The sequence below is a fragment of the Hydra viridissima genome, unplaced genomic scaffold (genome assembly GCF_058129835.1).
Source record: "Hydra viridissima isolate aposymbiotic clone 2 unplaced genomic scaffold, HvirCarnegie_v1 scaffold_10, whole genome shotgun sequence".
In the NCBI taxonomy this organism is placed as follows: domain Eukaryota; kingdom Metazoa; phylum Cnidaria; class Hydrozoa; order Anthoathecata; family Hydridae; genus Hydra; species Hydra viridissima.
Window position 1 is genome coordinate 10,114,494 of NW_028324309.1, and position 15,004 is coordinate 10,129,497.

The 15,004-nt window shown below is 27.7% G+C and overlaps 1 protein-coding gene across 1 annotated transcript in view; it reads right to left on the reverse strand.

The window, feature by feature from the left end:
- The window catches only part of LOC145181844 (acyl-CoA synthetase short-chain family member 3, mitochondrial-like), a 33,266-nt gene extending 22,460 nt beyond the window's left edge, over window positions 1–10,806 (reverse strand). Inside the window, exons 1-6 of the mRNA XM_090065560.1 lie at window positions 10,572–10,806; window positions 7,849–7,993; window positions 6,639–6,722; window positions 6,131–6,235; window positions 4,585–4,716; window positions 1,295–1,438 (exon numbers count right to left, since the gene is read on the reverse strand). Coding sequence (XP_089921686.1) covers window positions 1,295–1,438; window positions 4,585–4,716; window positions 6,131–6,235; window positions 6,639–6,722; window positions 7,849–7,993; window positions 10,572–10,783 — 822 coding nt within the window. The 5' untranslated portion in view covers window positions 10,784–10,806. The remainder of the gene's footprint in view (window positions 1–1,294; window positions 1,439–4,584; window positions 4,717–6,130; window positions 6,236–6,638; window positions 6,723–7,848; window positions 7,994–10,571) is intronic.
- Between the last annotated feature and the right edge of the window lie 4,198 nt (window positions 10,807–15,004).

Sequence of the window (15,004 nt, forward strand, 5' to 3'; positions counted from 1 at the left end):
CGCCTTTTTGTCCTTCTGATCTGTCTTTTCTATACAGATCATAACCTTCAATGTTTAAACCATGTTTCAGTCACAGAAGTTACATTTGGTTTGTATTGTTCAATTACCACTTTGAACTCATTTAGCTTGTTATCAAGAGAGGTAGCATTTAAGTATAAACATGACAGCTTTTTAATTTCATTGCAATCTGACACTGAATTATGTATAAAACTATTGATCTGGTTTCTTTTTGAATTTAATGATCTTATTGCCATGGATGCCATACCAAAAGGGGTCATTATCTGGTCTTGCTTAATTCATTTTATTTCTTTCAGTTCTGAGGTTAAAGTCTTGGAGTCTCTGAGGCTCAGTCAAATCTGGACTAATATAAATATCTTTATGTGTGATATTACTTCTCAATTTTTTAGCTGATGCTAAAATATTGTGTTACGAAGAATATCCTCAGCCAATTCAACAAGAATTGGACCTGGTTTATTAGTTTTAGATCTCAACCATCTAACAAATTTTGGTATTACATTCTCTTGATTTATGATCTTAAAAATTTCATTTACTTTTGACTCATCTTCTTTTGATTTCATTTCTATGCTTTCTTTATTTGATTTGGCTACTCCATAAATAATGACATTTTTTGCTCTTCTCTTTCTTTCGTCTAACTCATTAATAGCTACATTTGTTACCATCAGCTGCTCTGTTGGTTTCTTTTTTTGTTTGCCCTGTTTGACTGATAGACTTGCTCGACTCAGCTACTTTACTTATTTCTGTCTTCAGATTTTTAATGTTTTCATCATTTTCAGTTTTAGTTGTTTCTAGTTTTATCACACATTCAAAGAGTTCCAAAAAAGCGTTAGAAAGCTGGCTACACCAATTATGAATATCTTTAGTTATTTGATAGTTATATGCTTGATGTGAAAACTGCTTATCTTTATTTAGTAGCAGGAGGTGCACATTGTGATCTTTTAAATTGTTAAATGAGCATATTTACAATAACTGTTTCTCTGCTTGTTAACGTGTCATCCATACAACATAATTAACATATAGATTGGGATATATATAACTGTGAGATTATTTATATGTAGGCAAAAAACTGAACAACTTATGCATATAAATGTTCCTATACTGCTTTTCTGTTTATTTACATTCTGTACAATAGTTTAACTACTATAACTTTTACAGTAGTTGAAAAATAAAACTTTTTCTGTATTTAGTAACAAAAAGTAATAAAAAAACTTTAAAAACTCAAGTGTCAAGTAGATCACTGTTTTAAACTGAAAAGATAAGTACAAAATCATAATACCTTAGGACGGCCTGTTGTCCCAGAGGTGTATAAAATATATAATGGATCATCACTATCCACAGGCACACAGTCATGACCTTTAACACTTTCCATTATATCGTCCCAATCAATATGAAAACCATTGATAAACTTGAGTTGCTTCAACTGAAAAGATCATAGATAAGGAAAATTTGCAATAAATAAAGTAAAATTATAAAAAACAAAAGACAAGAACATTTTTAAAAATTGTAACTTAAAAAAAATGCTTAAGTAATTACAAATAACTAACAAAATATTTTTGTTTATAAACAGGATTATCAAAAGAAGATTTTTAATCAGATCAGTTAGAAATTAAGGAGATGTTATACAAAGATCTAGCTTCATAAATGATATATGATTTTAAAAAATTTTTATATTTAATTTTGATATGATTTTGATATAATTATTTTTTCATGCTTTTATTTATTTGATATTTATATCACATTTCCCTTAAAATGAAAACAAAGCAGATATGTTATTTTTAAAGAGTGAAAATTATAACAAGATTTTACACTTAATAAATAAATAGTTTACCATATTTGTTTTTTTTCTTCTCTAAATAATATATGAATTTTGTTTAGAGAAAAAAAGAATCTCTTTACTGATTACAAAACTTATTTTCTGTCAAGTTGGATTTTTTACTTAGCTTAGACTAAATTTGGCTGTTTTAAAAAATACTGTCAGTTTTCTTTAAAAGTAAAAAATCATTGCATAGACAATTATGTTTGTCCAGTTAACAAACTAGGACATAACAAAATGTAAAATTGAGCAACCTTATCTAACATCAACATTTAGCTGAAGTCCCAGGGCCAGTTTCCATTTAACGATTCACTCTTAAAATTTGGTTTATGATAAAGAACTCAATGGCAACAATGATGTTGAAATTGAAGGCTTGAACCAGTACAAGATAAATACTACTCACTAGATAAATGATTTGGAATGCAATTTAGGGCTATCAAATAAGGCCTTAGAACTACTAGCATCAAGACTCATTTTAAAAAACTTGTTTAAATTTCAGCCTTAAATAATTGCAAACAGTTTGAGTTACAATAACAATATCTTTTGTGTGAACAAAATAAATCTTTATAGATATTGGCACCAGTAATTTCTGGTATCTAATTGCTTCAAGCAACTAGTTTAAAAGAAAATAAGGGTTATGGCAAACAAGTTACCTCTAAAATTAACTAGAAGATATCTTATTTTTAAGATAAGTTTAAAAAATTAAACTTTAATCAACTGCCTTAAAGTTGCCATTTTTTATGGAGAAACAATGAAATACATCATAAAAAAACAATCCAAACATGTAAACAAAAAAAAAAAGTTGTAAACAGAGCAACTTATTGCATTTGAAATGCTATTTTAAAAATGCTATAAATTACTAATTTTTTAGTTAAGAGCACTTACTATTATATTAATATTACACAGAGAATACTTAACACTTTTATAATACTTTAAAAGAGTTTTAACTTAATTGCAATCCCAAATTGGTTTTGATACCTGAAAAAAGTTTATGATAATGTCCTATATTTGCAATATAGGACAACTTCTGACAAGAAAAACAATAAATAAAAACAAGAACAAACTGTTTGATCTGCTGGTATGTAGCTGCACTTTGGTGGCTTTACCTTGTGACAACAGGTATATAAAATGCTTTGGATGTTGAAATATGCATCTTTATTGTAGTTATGGTAGCAGTAAAAAGGTAATTTATCTTTATTAATCCAAGTATAGAATTAGAAATACTTGTTGAGTACATTCATACAGTATATGGTCAAATGTGGTTCAGCATTAAATAAACAATGTATTTTGTTGAGGGTGCAAAATTTATCTTCCAATTTATTCAACTGATGTGAAACCTGGATCCCCATGTTCAAGGCATTATTTTGCCCATTCAAAAAAAGAGTTTTTATCTCCAACCTCAGAATTTTATTGTGGTTTTGCTTTATTCTGAGAAACAGGAATGCAGACTAAGTGTAATTGCTAGGATTTTAAAAATAAGAAACACTCCTATTAAGTAGCTTAAGAAAGGACTAAAGGAATGGTATAAGGGTAAATATAGTTCTAGCTATTCAACTTTAAGTGCAAAAACTGGTCAAGATTGATAAACTTGAATGACTATTTATACCTCTTTGTTTAGAAGTCAAATGAAGAGATTTTGGGAATACAGTTAGAGAAAACTCACAAAGAGAAACTGCCCCAAATTTTATTTGCCACTCACAAACACTTGAAAGATCAGTGAAACTGACTTCTGCAGGAAATGGGAGTAAGCCTTCAGACTAGAAATGCTTTCATCTGTGTCAAGTGCAAATGTAGAAATAAACCACCACTTTAATAAAAGATTATGTATTGTAATGCTTAAATTTTTTGTATTAAAATTAAGAAAAATTATTATTGACTTTGTTCAATTTGTTCTGATTTGCAACATTTAAAACCATGTTTCTTAATGAATGTTTTGTGTCTATAAATGTATACTATTTCTTGTCCTTTTTTCACATGCCCCTAAGATAAAATTAAACTGAAAAAAACATATATTTACATTCCATTCCACATGATTTAAAAGTCTTATGCCCATTCCTGTTTCAAAGATTTACCATGACCCACACTTGTTTATAATTTACAATGACTTAACATTTACAATGATTTTACATTTACTTAAAATTTTTATTGTTATCATCATAAAATATGAAAATAAGATAGAAACCAGAAGACATACAGCTTTCATATTTTGTACACAGTTGTTTTATGGTCTACTTAAGGTCTACTCCAGCTTGAAGCAATTTGTTTCTCAAAAAAAAAGTTGAAAATCACTGGTGATCATTACAGACTAGCAATGTTTTTTTTTTTTTTTTTAATTTTAAGTGTACTCAAGCTTTTAAAGCATTTTTAAAAATAATCACAAACATGTTAAAAGGGTATTAATAATTGAATACAAACTCAATTGCATATTAAATCCTACCAAAAAAAATTATATAATCTTAAGAAACTATTTCTTTAAGATAAATGGTCTTTAAGGAAAAGGTTTTTTTTATAACTTAAAATACTGATGATAGAGGGAATCAAAGACTTTTTTTTTGTCAGAAATAAACATTAAATAACTGAATATGTTCAAAGTAAATTTTTAAATAATTCATATACTTTACTTAAAAAACTAATACTTTAAATACTCTGTATAATTAGCGTTTTACACCATTTAATTGTTTTACTACACATCTTAATTTTAAAAAACATCTTGAAGGAGATACTTAAACTCTTGCTTGTAAATAATTGTTCACCTGTTCTCTTTGCACAGTCACAACACACTTTGGTGAATGAGAAGCCAACTTCAGTGCTCCATCAACAAGTGACTCATATCCAATCACCTTATTTGGTTCAATGCCACAGGAGGCTGTTACCATAACAATAGGCTTAATAAAAAAATTAATTAAACTTTTTCTTTATTTTTCTTATATTCAAAGACAATCAAAAAAACTTTTTTGGGTTTTTTACTTTATTAATACTTTAAACTTATACATTAGTAGAGCTACCATTTATACACTGTTAGCACTACTCTTTACACCCTACAAGCTCTACCATTTATACTTACTAATTTTACCAGTTTCTCAACAATCCAAAGATATTGAAGTCAAGGCTATTTTAAAATATTTTATTAGGCAAATTGGTTAGAAAGATTATTTAGTTATCACTTTTTAAAGACTTTAACTTGATTTGTCTAACAAAACACCATACAAGATAAAAGTTACATACAAGTTATATAAAATAAAATAAACTAATATTAGACCAACCACTTCTCAAGCTGAACCAGCAGAACAAGAGTGCAGGGATTCCAAAAAATTCATGAAACTTGAGAAAATTCACACTCTGAGAGTCATGAATTAACTTCTCCTTTACCAGGTGGCTACAACTATCGCACACCTTTTTAAAAATTTAATACAAGCTCAAAAAAACTAGGAAGGAAACTTTTTTAGAAAACTTTCTTTTCTGAGAAAATTAACATCACCAGTGGTGATGTTTATTATGTTTGTAGGACACATCATTATATTAACATCACCAGTGGTGATTTTATTTATGTTTATAGGACACATTTATTTAAAAAGCCCTCCTTTAGCGTGAATAACAGCCTAAATCTTGAGCAGGTCTTCTTAATGTAGTCTTCTGACTTCTTGTTCCATGCTGAATTAGGCTGTTACTGTTTGCAAGCTTCTGTTTCAACATTAACTCAGACTGAATAATCAAAAGGATTTAAATCTAGACTGCTGAGAGGCCACATTTCCTTAGGCCAGATGTTGAAGTTGTCACTAAGCCAGTTTTGAGTTCATTTTGAGGTATGACAAGGTGCACCATCTGGGACAAAAACTATGTCTGATGTGTCTTGATAGTTTCCTTTGACCCATGGAAGGACAAATTGTTGTAATATGTCAAGGTATCCATCAGTGTTAAGCTTAAGCTTAGCATCCTTTTGCCATCTGATTCTACCAGTCTAAAAGCCATCAGTTGACTTGGATGTTTTGAATTCCCGACACTCCTGATATGTTCTGAGACATCCCTAGCAGGTTTGGTTGAGATGTAACTGTCATTTCTTCAATTAATAGTCTTGTCAACTGTGAAGTATTTCTCATCAGAAAAAAAAAGAACTGAATTGGATTTTTTTAGAAAACTCAGGATTTTCTTGCATCTGTCATGTCTGAGTTGATTTCTTGTTCTGCCCATGCTGATAAGAATTATTTTTTACAAGAAAAAACTTTAAAAAAATATAAATACAACAAAAGCAAACTATTCTTTTAAAACTTATAAAAAAAAAAAAAAAAAAAAAAAGAAAACCTTTGCATCATCGATTCTTCTTGCCAATTCATTTGAGGCAAAGCCGCCGAAAACTGTAACATGAACAGCTCCAATTCGAGTGCAAGCATGCATTGCAACTACAGACTAAAACACAATGACATTTTTAGAATTTTTTTTTTTTTATTTCTACCAAGATAAATTTGGATGACAAGTAATCATGTTAACATTTGATTAAACACTTTTAGCATCAGAAAAACTTTTTAGCATTTTATTAAAAGTTATAATTGAAAACATATGCTTACAGACACAGCTTTTCTCCACTAAGGTCCATTTTTATGTTCTTACTGTGCTATAAGCATTTTAAATCATTTTTTTTCATAAATAATGTCTTTTACAGAATATAACTTGTGACCAGAAAATCATATTTAATTTGAGTTGTTTTTTTGTGTGTTCTATTTTATCATATAAATAAATTGTTTTTCATCCACTACACTTTAATAGCTGAAAAGCAAACAAAAAGCACTTATCGATTTGTATTTAAAACTACCTGAGGTATCATAGGCATGTAAATCAAGACTCTATCTCCTTTCTTAACACCAAGATTTACCAGAACTCTTGCAAACTTTGAAGCCTATATTAAAATATTTAAACAATAATATATGTAACATACTTTATAGACTTCTAAAACATATATATATATATATATATATATATATATATATATATATATATATATATATATATATATATATATATATATATATATATATATATATATATATATATATATATAGCCATAATTTACATTGCAATTAGTTATTTACATGTGTATATCAGTATTTATTGTTTAACAAGCGGTTTAACAAACTTATAACTTTCTTAAATCATATTATATATTTCTCAATAAGTCAAACCACTTTTTAAAAAAGTTTTTTAGGTTAGGTATTGGAATTTGACAAAAAATAACATCTTAGGACCTATAAAGATATATTTAATACAACATAAAATCAATTTCAAAATTCAACTGCATTTAAAAGTGCACTTGGAGGAGACAATTAACCTTAGGATTATCATCTGACAAGTACAATTTCCTAATTGCATTTGTAAATGAAAGAACAAGTAATGAGATTGAACATTACTTCAACAAACAGGCTAAAAAATTAAATGCTATGTGAAGATGGATTCTTCCTACAGACTATGAGCATTCATGCTTAGAACAGTTTATCAAAGGTAAGAAAATTACAAAAATGTGCACATTAAAACAACAAATGAAGAGGGAAAAAACTGTGTAAACTTCCTCATTTTGAAGCAGAGTTGGTTTTCAAAAACAATCACACATAAAAACTCAGTTTCTTTGGGTATTTTGCTCAGATTCTTTCTTTTATTAATACTAAAATTAATAAAAACTAATTAAAGAAGATAATTAATCTTATAAATTATCATTACCGTGTTACATGGATAATAAGCCACAATGGAATACCTGAATTTCTTGATTGATATTATTTCATACTCTACTTAATAATAATTATTACTAAAATTAAATAAGTTTTAAATTATAACTAAAATTAAATAAGTTTTAAATTTGATCTAAAACTAAGTTTAATCTGTAAGCACGTTTTTTGATGTTAAACATACTTTTTTTGATGTTATATATTGATGTTTTGTTAAACATATATTTGGTAAAATGCTCTTTAAGTTTAAAAAAGTGAAACTTAATTGAACATTAAGAAAATTCAAAATCAAAATGTTAAAAAAACCTGATCCATTAATTGGGAATAAGTAAATGAAGCTTTTTTTCCTGTTACAGGACTGTCATAAAACAATGCAACTTGATTCCCGTAACCTTCCGAAACATGTCGATCAAGAAGCTCATGGCATGTGTTCATTTGTCCACCTACAAACCTAAAGATGTTTTTAATTGTATTATATATAAATGTTACAGCATTCATCAATTTTACATTTAAACTTCAGGTAGCTTGTGAGGGTTGTGAGTGTCTTTATAACAAAATTTAAATTTATAATCTCAAAGTCAAAGAGAGAAAAACAATCAATATTTTTTTCAAGTATTAAAATTTATATAATTATGTAATTTATATAAATTTATATATTTTATATAATTCATATAATTATGTAATTTTGTTTCCCTAAATTTCAATTTATTATTTTAGTACTTTGTTTCTTCCAGATAATAACTTAATAAAACATAAACAACAGAAAAAAAAAAAAAAGGAAATTGAGATAAGATTTTTGTTGTTGGCCAGTAAAGGATAAATTTGACCAATAATAAATTTCCTAATGGAAAAGGAGATACACTGAAGAGAAATAAATCTGTCAGAAAAGATGCAACACATCCCTATTAGCACCAAAGTTTTTCCTGAAGTTGTCTTATATATATATATATATATATATATATATATATATATATATATATATATATATATATTTATATATGTATATATATATATATACACACACACACACATATACTTAATTTTTAACACATTTTTTCAACTGCAATAAACCTTTTAATAAATGATAACCTGATAACTATAGAATTTAGTTTCTAATTTTTGGTTTATTTAATGTATAGATCTAATTTAACAATTGAGAAAAAAAATTTGCAAAGAAAAAAAAACAGGAGGTGGAGAGTAATGATAAAAAAAACTCATAACTGTCCTCAGTTTAAATTTTTTTACATGCATCTAATGCTAATAGGCTTTTGTATTATTTTTATGACAAAATAACCTATTAGCACCAAAATCTTCACTATAACTAGCACTATAACTTCAGCCTTCTTGTTAATTCATTTAGTAAAAATTATGTTTGGAATCTGATTGAACATTCAGCACATTTTAATTAATAGTAACTTGTCAAAAGATCATATTTTCACAAAAAAACTAATGGGTAAAAAGTTGCATCATACATAATGATGGATGATCCAAACCAAATGGAAAGTTATTGGTATGCCTAAAATGAAAATAATCAGCTGTTGTATTTGAGTTGTGAAATTGGCAAACGCTGGATTATTTCTGATTTCATACAACAATAAAAAATTATACAATAACTGGGAGTGTCAATGATAAACCCTATATTGCATGTATGTATGTATTTATGTATGTATGTATGTATGTATGTATGTATGTATGTATGTATGTATGTATGTATGTATGTATGTATGTATGTATGTATGTATGTATGTATGTATACACAGTGCTTTAAAAAAAAGTTGTTTTATTGAGAACTTTTTGTTTAAAGCTTATTTAAAGCTTATTTATCATAAAACAAAAAATAAGGAAGATATTGACCTGATTTTATTTATTTCTTCAAGTAAAAGAATACTTGTTCATATACAGTTTTGAAGCAAAAATCTGTTATTTTGTTGATAATGGGGATGAAGAAACTTTGCACTTGTTTATGCTTGTATCAACTTATTTAATTACTAAACCCATCTACAACACACCATCATAAATACATTCTTTTTATTGAAAAATTGATCGCTGTTTAAAAGTTGTGGAACTAAACATTAGCATTTTTCTGGCAAAATACGAACATCAAATCTACTATAGGCTCAACATTTAGGCCTGCAAAACATATTGTGTAACAAATCATCAGATAAAAAATAAAACAATGTGTTTGAGCTCCCGACCTTCCTTGTAATAAATTACTATAGAATGTAATGTACATTGTGCTTTACACTAATAATACCTTTGAACTTTTAGCAAACTCAACCAATATCTACTATTAGGACTCAACTTTTGTTTTTTTATACAGAAACTGTTTAAAGGTTTATAATTCCATAGTTTTTAGTAATAAGTACAATTAACATACTGTTATTGATTAAAGTATATAACTTTATTCCACATCACTAGACTCATTGTTTAAAGATGCTTGTAAAGCTTCTTTTCCTGAACAATTTGACCTCAATGAAATATACATTCAGAACTCATAGAGTAGTATATGTTTATTAAATTTTTGTTTGTCTAATTTGATCTGATCCCTGCTGCTGCTAATTTAGCATTTGGGTTTTTGGTTCAAAATCTGTATTAGTTTTTAAAAGATGATTCATAAAAGAAGGTTTGATTGGTTAGCTTGTAGGGTTTTTTCACAACTTCTTTTCTCTAACTTTTCTCTAACTATTAATTTTAATCAAATGCTTCTAGACAAGATTTTGAATACATCTTTTTAAAGTTTATTTCATTATCAGAAGATGAATTGTAAACTGTAGTCTCATTTTTAGTGTTCTATCTAAACTGGTACACCATACTGTTTCTTTTTTTTTTTACTGAGTTTACAGAGCATTAGTTCACTAAAAATGTGAGATCTTATAAAGTTACTTATTATGCATAATAGATTAAAAAAAATTAAGAAAAAACCCAAACCATTAGTTTTTTTTTTTCTCTTTGTATTAACAAATAATCTGCAAATTATTTTTTAACACAAAGCTTCAAAAAAAGTTTGCTTACACTTAAGTTTAACTTACCATCTAGAGAAAGGTGGATTAGAATTGTCAAGCACTTGATGATATTTCTTGAACCATGATATTTCCTGGGCAGCTTCATTCCAGTAATCTTCTGGAGTAATTAAGGAACGTTGAAAGTGCTCATTGTAAGGTATTGATATTTTGTTAAATACACTAAGATAACGAACTGTTTTTTGAAGAGGTCTTAACTTTGAATTTAAAGCTAAAATCATTTTAAATCAAATTTTTTTCTAAAAGAAAATTATTTGATTTAAAATGTTTTTTAAATCAAATAATTATATATATATATATATATATATATATATATATATATATATATATATATATATATATATATATATATATACACTCAAAGTTTAAAAAAAGATAAAGAGAGCTATAAAAAAAAAAAAGCTTTTAATTAAAAATGAAATGATGTGCACATGGAGATGTTCCTTAAAATATAAGTAAAAATCTAGCAACATAGAAAGGTATTAAAAAGTAAGCCAATTCGTGTATATGGATATGTGAAACTTTCTAAAAATGTTGATTTGTCTCGTGTTATCTCTTTTTTTTTTTCCAAGAAACTCATTTTTTAGGGAGTAATTTATATTTTAGAGGGTTTTTTTTATCTATCTTGAAATTAGAGAACCAGGTACTTTTTGTTTCTAACGATATTTTTACAAGGATGTTCGTTATAAACTGTCAGAGAGTTAGAGAACGACGGCCATAATATATAAGCAAATAGAAACTTTTGGGTTAAAAGTGCAAAAAAAATTTTAAGCTTTTATTTTTTAAGTTACAGCTTAATTTGATGTTTATATTTTTATTTTTTTTTTACTTAAAACTAAAAGTATAAACATCAAACTAAAAATGACATGAAATAAAATTAAAATATATGGCAGCAGGGTATTGACCGAAAAAACATTTATGGGGTGCATAAATATTCTAAAGTGTCACTGAATTTTATGAATGTAAAGGTCAGACCCGTTTAGAAGGAGGGGGGGGCAGAGATTTCGCTCTGGGCATCACGAAGGGCCTACCAACATGAGTGACTAAAAAAATACCAATTTAATTTAGTGGGATACATAGGCTCACTTAAGTAAGTTGGACCGGGCCTCGTTCATAAATTGTAATAAATTTTTTAACTACTTTTTCTTCTTAATACCTGCAAGTAACATCAGTTCAAAAAGTCACCTCTAATAGCATTTTCTAAACAAAATTTCGCATCATAATTTTACAGAAAAATTCTAACTACGTAAATTCATTTATCAATAAAATAAAAAACTTAAACAATTATTTTTTACTTAACTGTTACTTTAAATTTAGTAACATTTATTCGGCGCATAGGGAATGTTCCCATATACGGCGTGTGACCAAATAGGACAAAAGTTAAACTTCGAAGTTTTTGAGCTTCCTCTAAACATAACCCAGCTAGCACACATACGTTGGGCTGACGTCGGGCCAACGTCGGAAGGGTTGGCCAATTTTATTAACTTAGCGCTGACGTTGAACCAACGCACTATGCGTCGCGCTGATAGAAAAAAAGGAAATAGCCTTATAACTAGAGAACTATTTAACATTTTGAAGTAATTTTTTTAACAAAGCATCAATTATGAGATATTGTTTGTTTATACATATATTTATAAAAAAAAGTCCGGTCTTTTTTAAAACCGGTTTCATTCCGGTTTTTTAGGTGGTTTATCCGGACTAATTCGATTTTTGATTAAAAAGATATAAAACCGATAGTTTTTGATATTTTAAACTCTAAATCTGATATATCAATTTATCTTTTTTAGGGGTTACAGGCATTTTTAGTCTCCAACTTATATTTTCATGTTAAATAAAAAAGGAAATAGCAGAAATATTTTATTATAAATAAAAGTGAAATAAATACTCCAGAAGTTCCATTCCCCTCAAATGCAGAATCAAGGTTCTGATGCTAAAATAGGTTTTTAACAATATGTGGCTATGAGAATAGCCTTTTCTTAAAAGTTGCTTATCAATTACAGCTGCATGGTTTAATGATGCTTCCTTGATTTCTTTTCTTAATATGAACCATTACTCTTTGACTTCCTAAAATTATTTAACAACAAACACTAAAATTTTAAAAAGTTTTGTTATTGTAAAAAATAGTATAGTTTAAGATATAAACTATTTATTATAGAAATTATCTATCAAATTCTAATTTTAACAATTTTACATTCAAGAAAAAACTGTATTCACTGTAATAAATGTATATAATTGAAATATAATTAAAATTTTCATTCTAAACATGTCTCAGCAATCTTTATGTGGAGCAAATTTAATATCTACAACAAGCCTTCAAGAATTGCACTATGCATCACTAAGTAGAAATAGGACTTTAGACACATCTTTGAGGAAAACAAAAACATGGCAAAATTGAGTCAATTTGAGGCCAATTGATGCAACTTTTCCTCAAACATAAAAGTTTGGGATTCTTATGCTTCAACTTTTCTAACAATTAGTTTTTTGTTTTTTTTTCAAGCATAAAAAAACATGCTGTGTTGATTATGTGAAAAGATCTCAAAAATATCAGATTGGCTACCACCAGCACCTAAAATGTATCATTAATAAAATTAAACGATAACATTAAATATTTAAATTTAAGATATACATAGCTTTCTCCAATATTTACCTTAAGAACAGTTATCAGCTTAATCTTCTTGCAGTATAGCCTTAATATCTCTTGCATTTTGTTTTTCTTACAGTATAGGTACATATCAGATGTCATAAATAAATAATTAGCTGTATCCCTAGTATTTTCAGCAAAAGAAGTTAAACGTGCATGACGTACTCATGCAGTTTTGTTGGCTTTGTTCCTGGCTTCAAAGGCACTCTCAGACAAAGAACCTATTGGATACTTAAAATATTTAATAAAAGAAAGACCATGAACTACCATTCTATGCAAAGACTGTGACATTGGAATGGTTTTTAAAAACTGATCATTAGAAATGAGACCAAACAGACATTCAGATTTCTGCTTGAAAATTTTCACATCCGGTCTTGCTGTTGTACTATTCATATCAATGAGCAGGTCCCTAAATAGTTTCATCATAGTGGTATTCTTCCAGTCACAGATGGATTATTAAAGAATTTTCGTGCAACATTGCCAGTGTTGGATGTACAACTTCCCTTCCTGACAAAAGATACCCTTATTTTTAATTGTATTTTGAATAAGTGCTGGAGTTTTTTTTTTTGTTTTCAATAAATTCTTGGCCATTTTTTGCTGCTATTTTTCTTCCTTGTTTCACTGCTGGAAGTTTGCAAGCAGTATTAAAAAAAAAACTAACTCCATGCTGAATATCCACAATTGAAGATTTCAATATATTCCAAGTTTCAATATATTTTTGTCTGCATTTTTATCTTTATTCCAAATGGTTTCCAAATTAAACTCCTTAGGACTTGCTTGACATACATGACAGCACTGAGATGCAATATTTTTTAAAGCATTTTTGATACCACAGCATTAAGTGTTTTACCATCATTCATTGTGGTATAAATAGTTGACAAACTTGAATTTATAACAAAAGTATTGTCATGAAGTATAAGTTTACTTTTAATATTCTCTAAATACAAAATTTCATTTTGTAAATGTTCAAACTTCTCTTGAATAAAACTAGCAGTCTCTTTGGAAAAACAAAACATAAGATGACGGGTTGCATCTGGACTATTTGGATTACAATTTTTCCATAGTATCTTTTTTCCACTTCTAATCTCCAACAGTACAAACACTTTACTATACACAGTGTAATCATCCACACCTTTCTTCATAGTTACTGCATTCTGAAACTCAGATTGGTCACTCTGACCATCACCACCCACTTTGCAAATAACATGTTATCACGTTCCTCCTGTGCTAAAACTTTAATAGAATTATCTTCATACTCCAAAAGATACTCAAACTCTCTAGAAACTGAATGTTTGATCATATTGAAGAGACTATATTTTACTTCAGTTTCTGAATATTTCACCTGCTCTGGAAATGTATGTGTTAAAAGTTGACGATGAGTGAATCAAGCCATTTTGATAATTTATAAAAACCATCGCAAGGTAAAACTGAATCAAATAAAAACTTACCGTATGTTATTGAACTTCGGAATTTTCATTTACTTCACAGAATTTAGTCGGTTTTTAATAAAACTCACAGTAGTAAAAATGATTTTAAAGCATGAGGTCACAGAGGTCGCCTCAATTTTTTTGCATGGCAGTAAAGTCGATTTGCAGTAGCTATATTTTATTTAAAAAAAACGAGGCGACCTCTGTGACCACATGCTTAAATTAATCAATGTTTAAGAAATCAAAAAATCAGCAAAAAAATGCTATTCAAAAACCTTTTTTTTCTATTTCTTGTTTTACATTCAATTAAATACATTATTATTTTAATTTCGCATAAAAATAATATAGAAATTCTACACTTATCATATATTTTG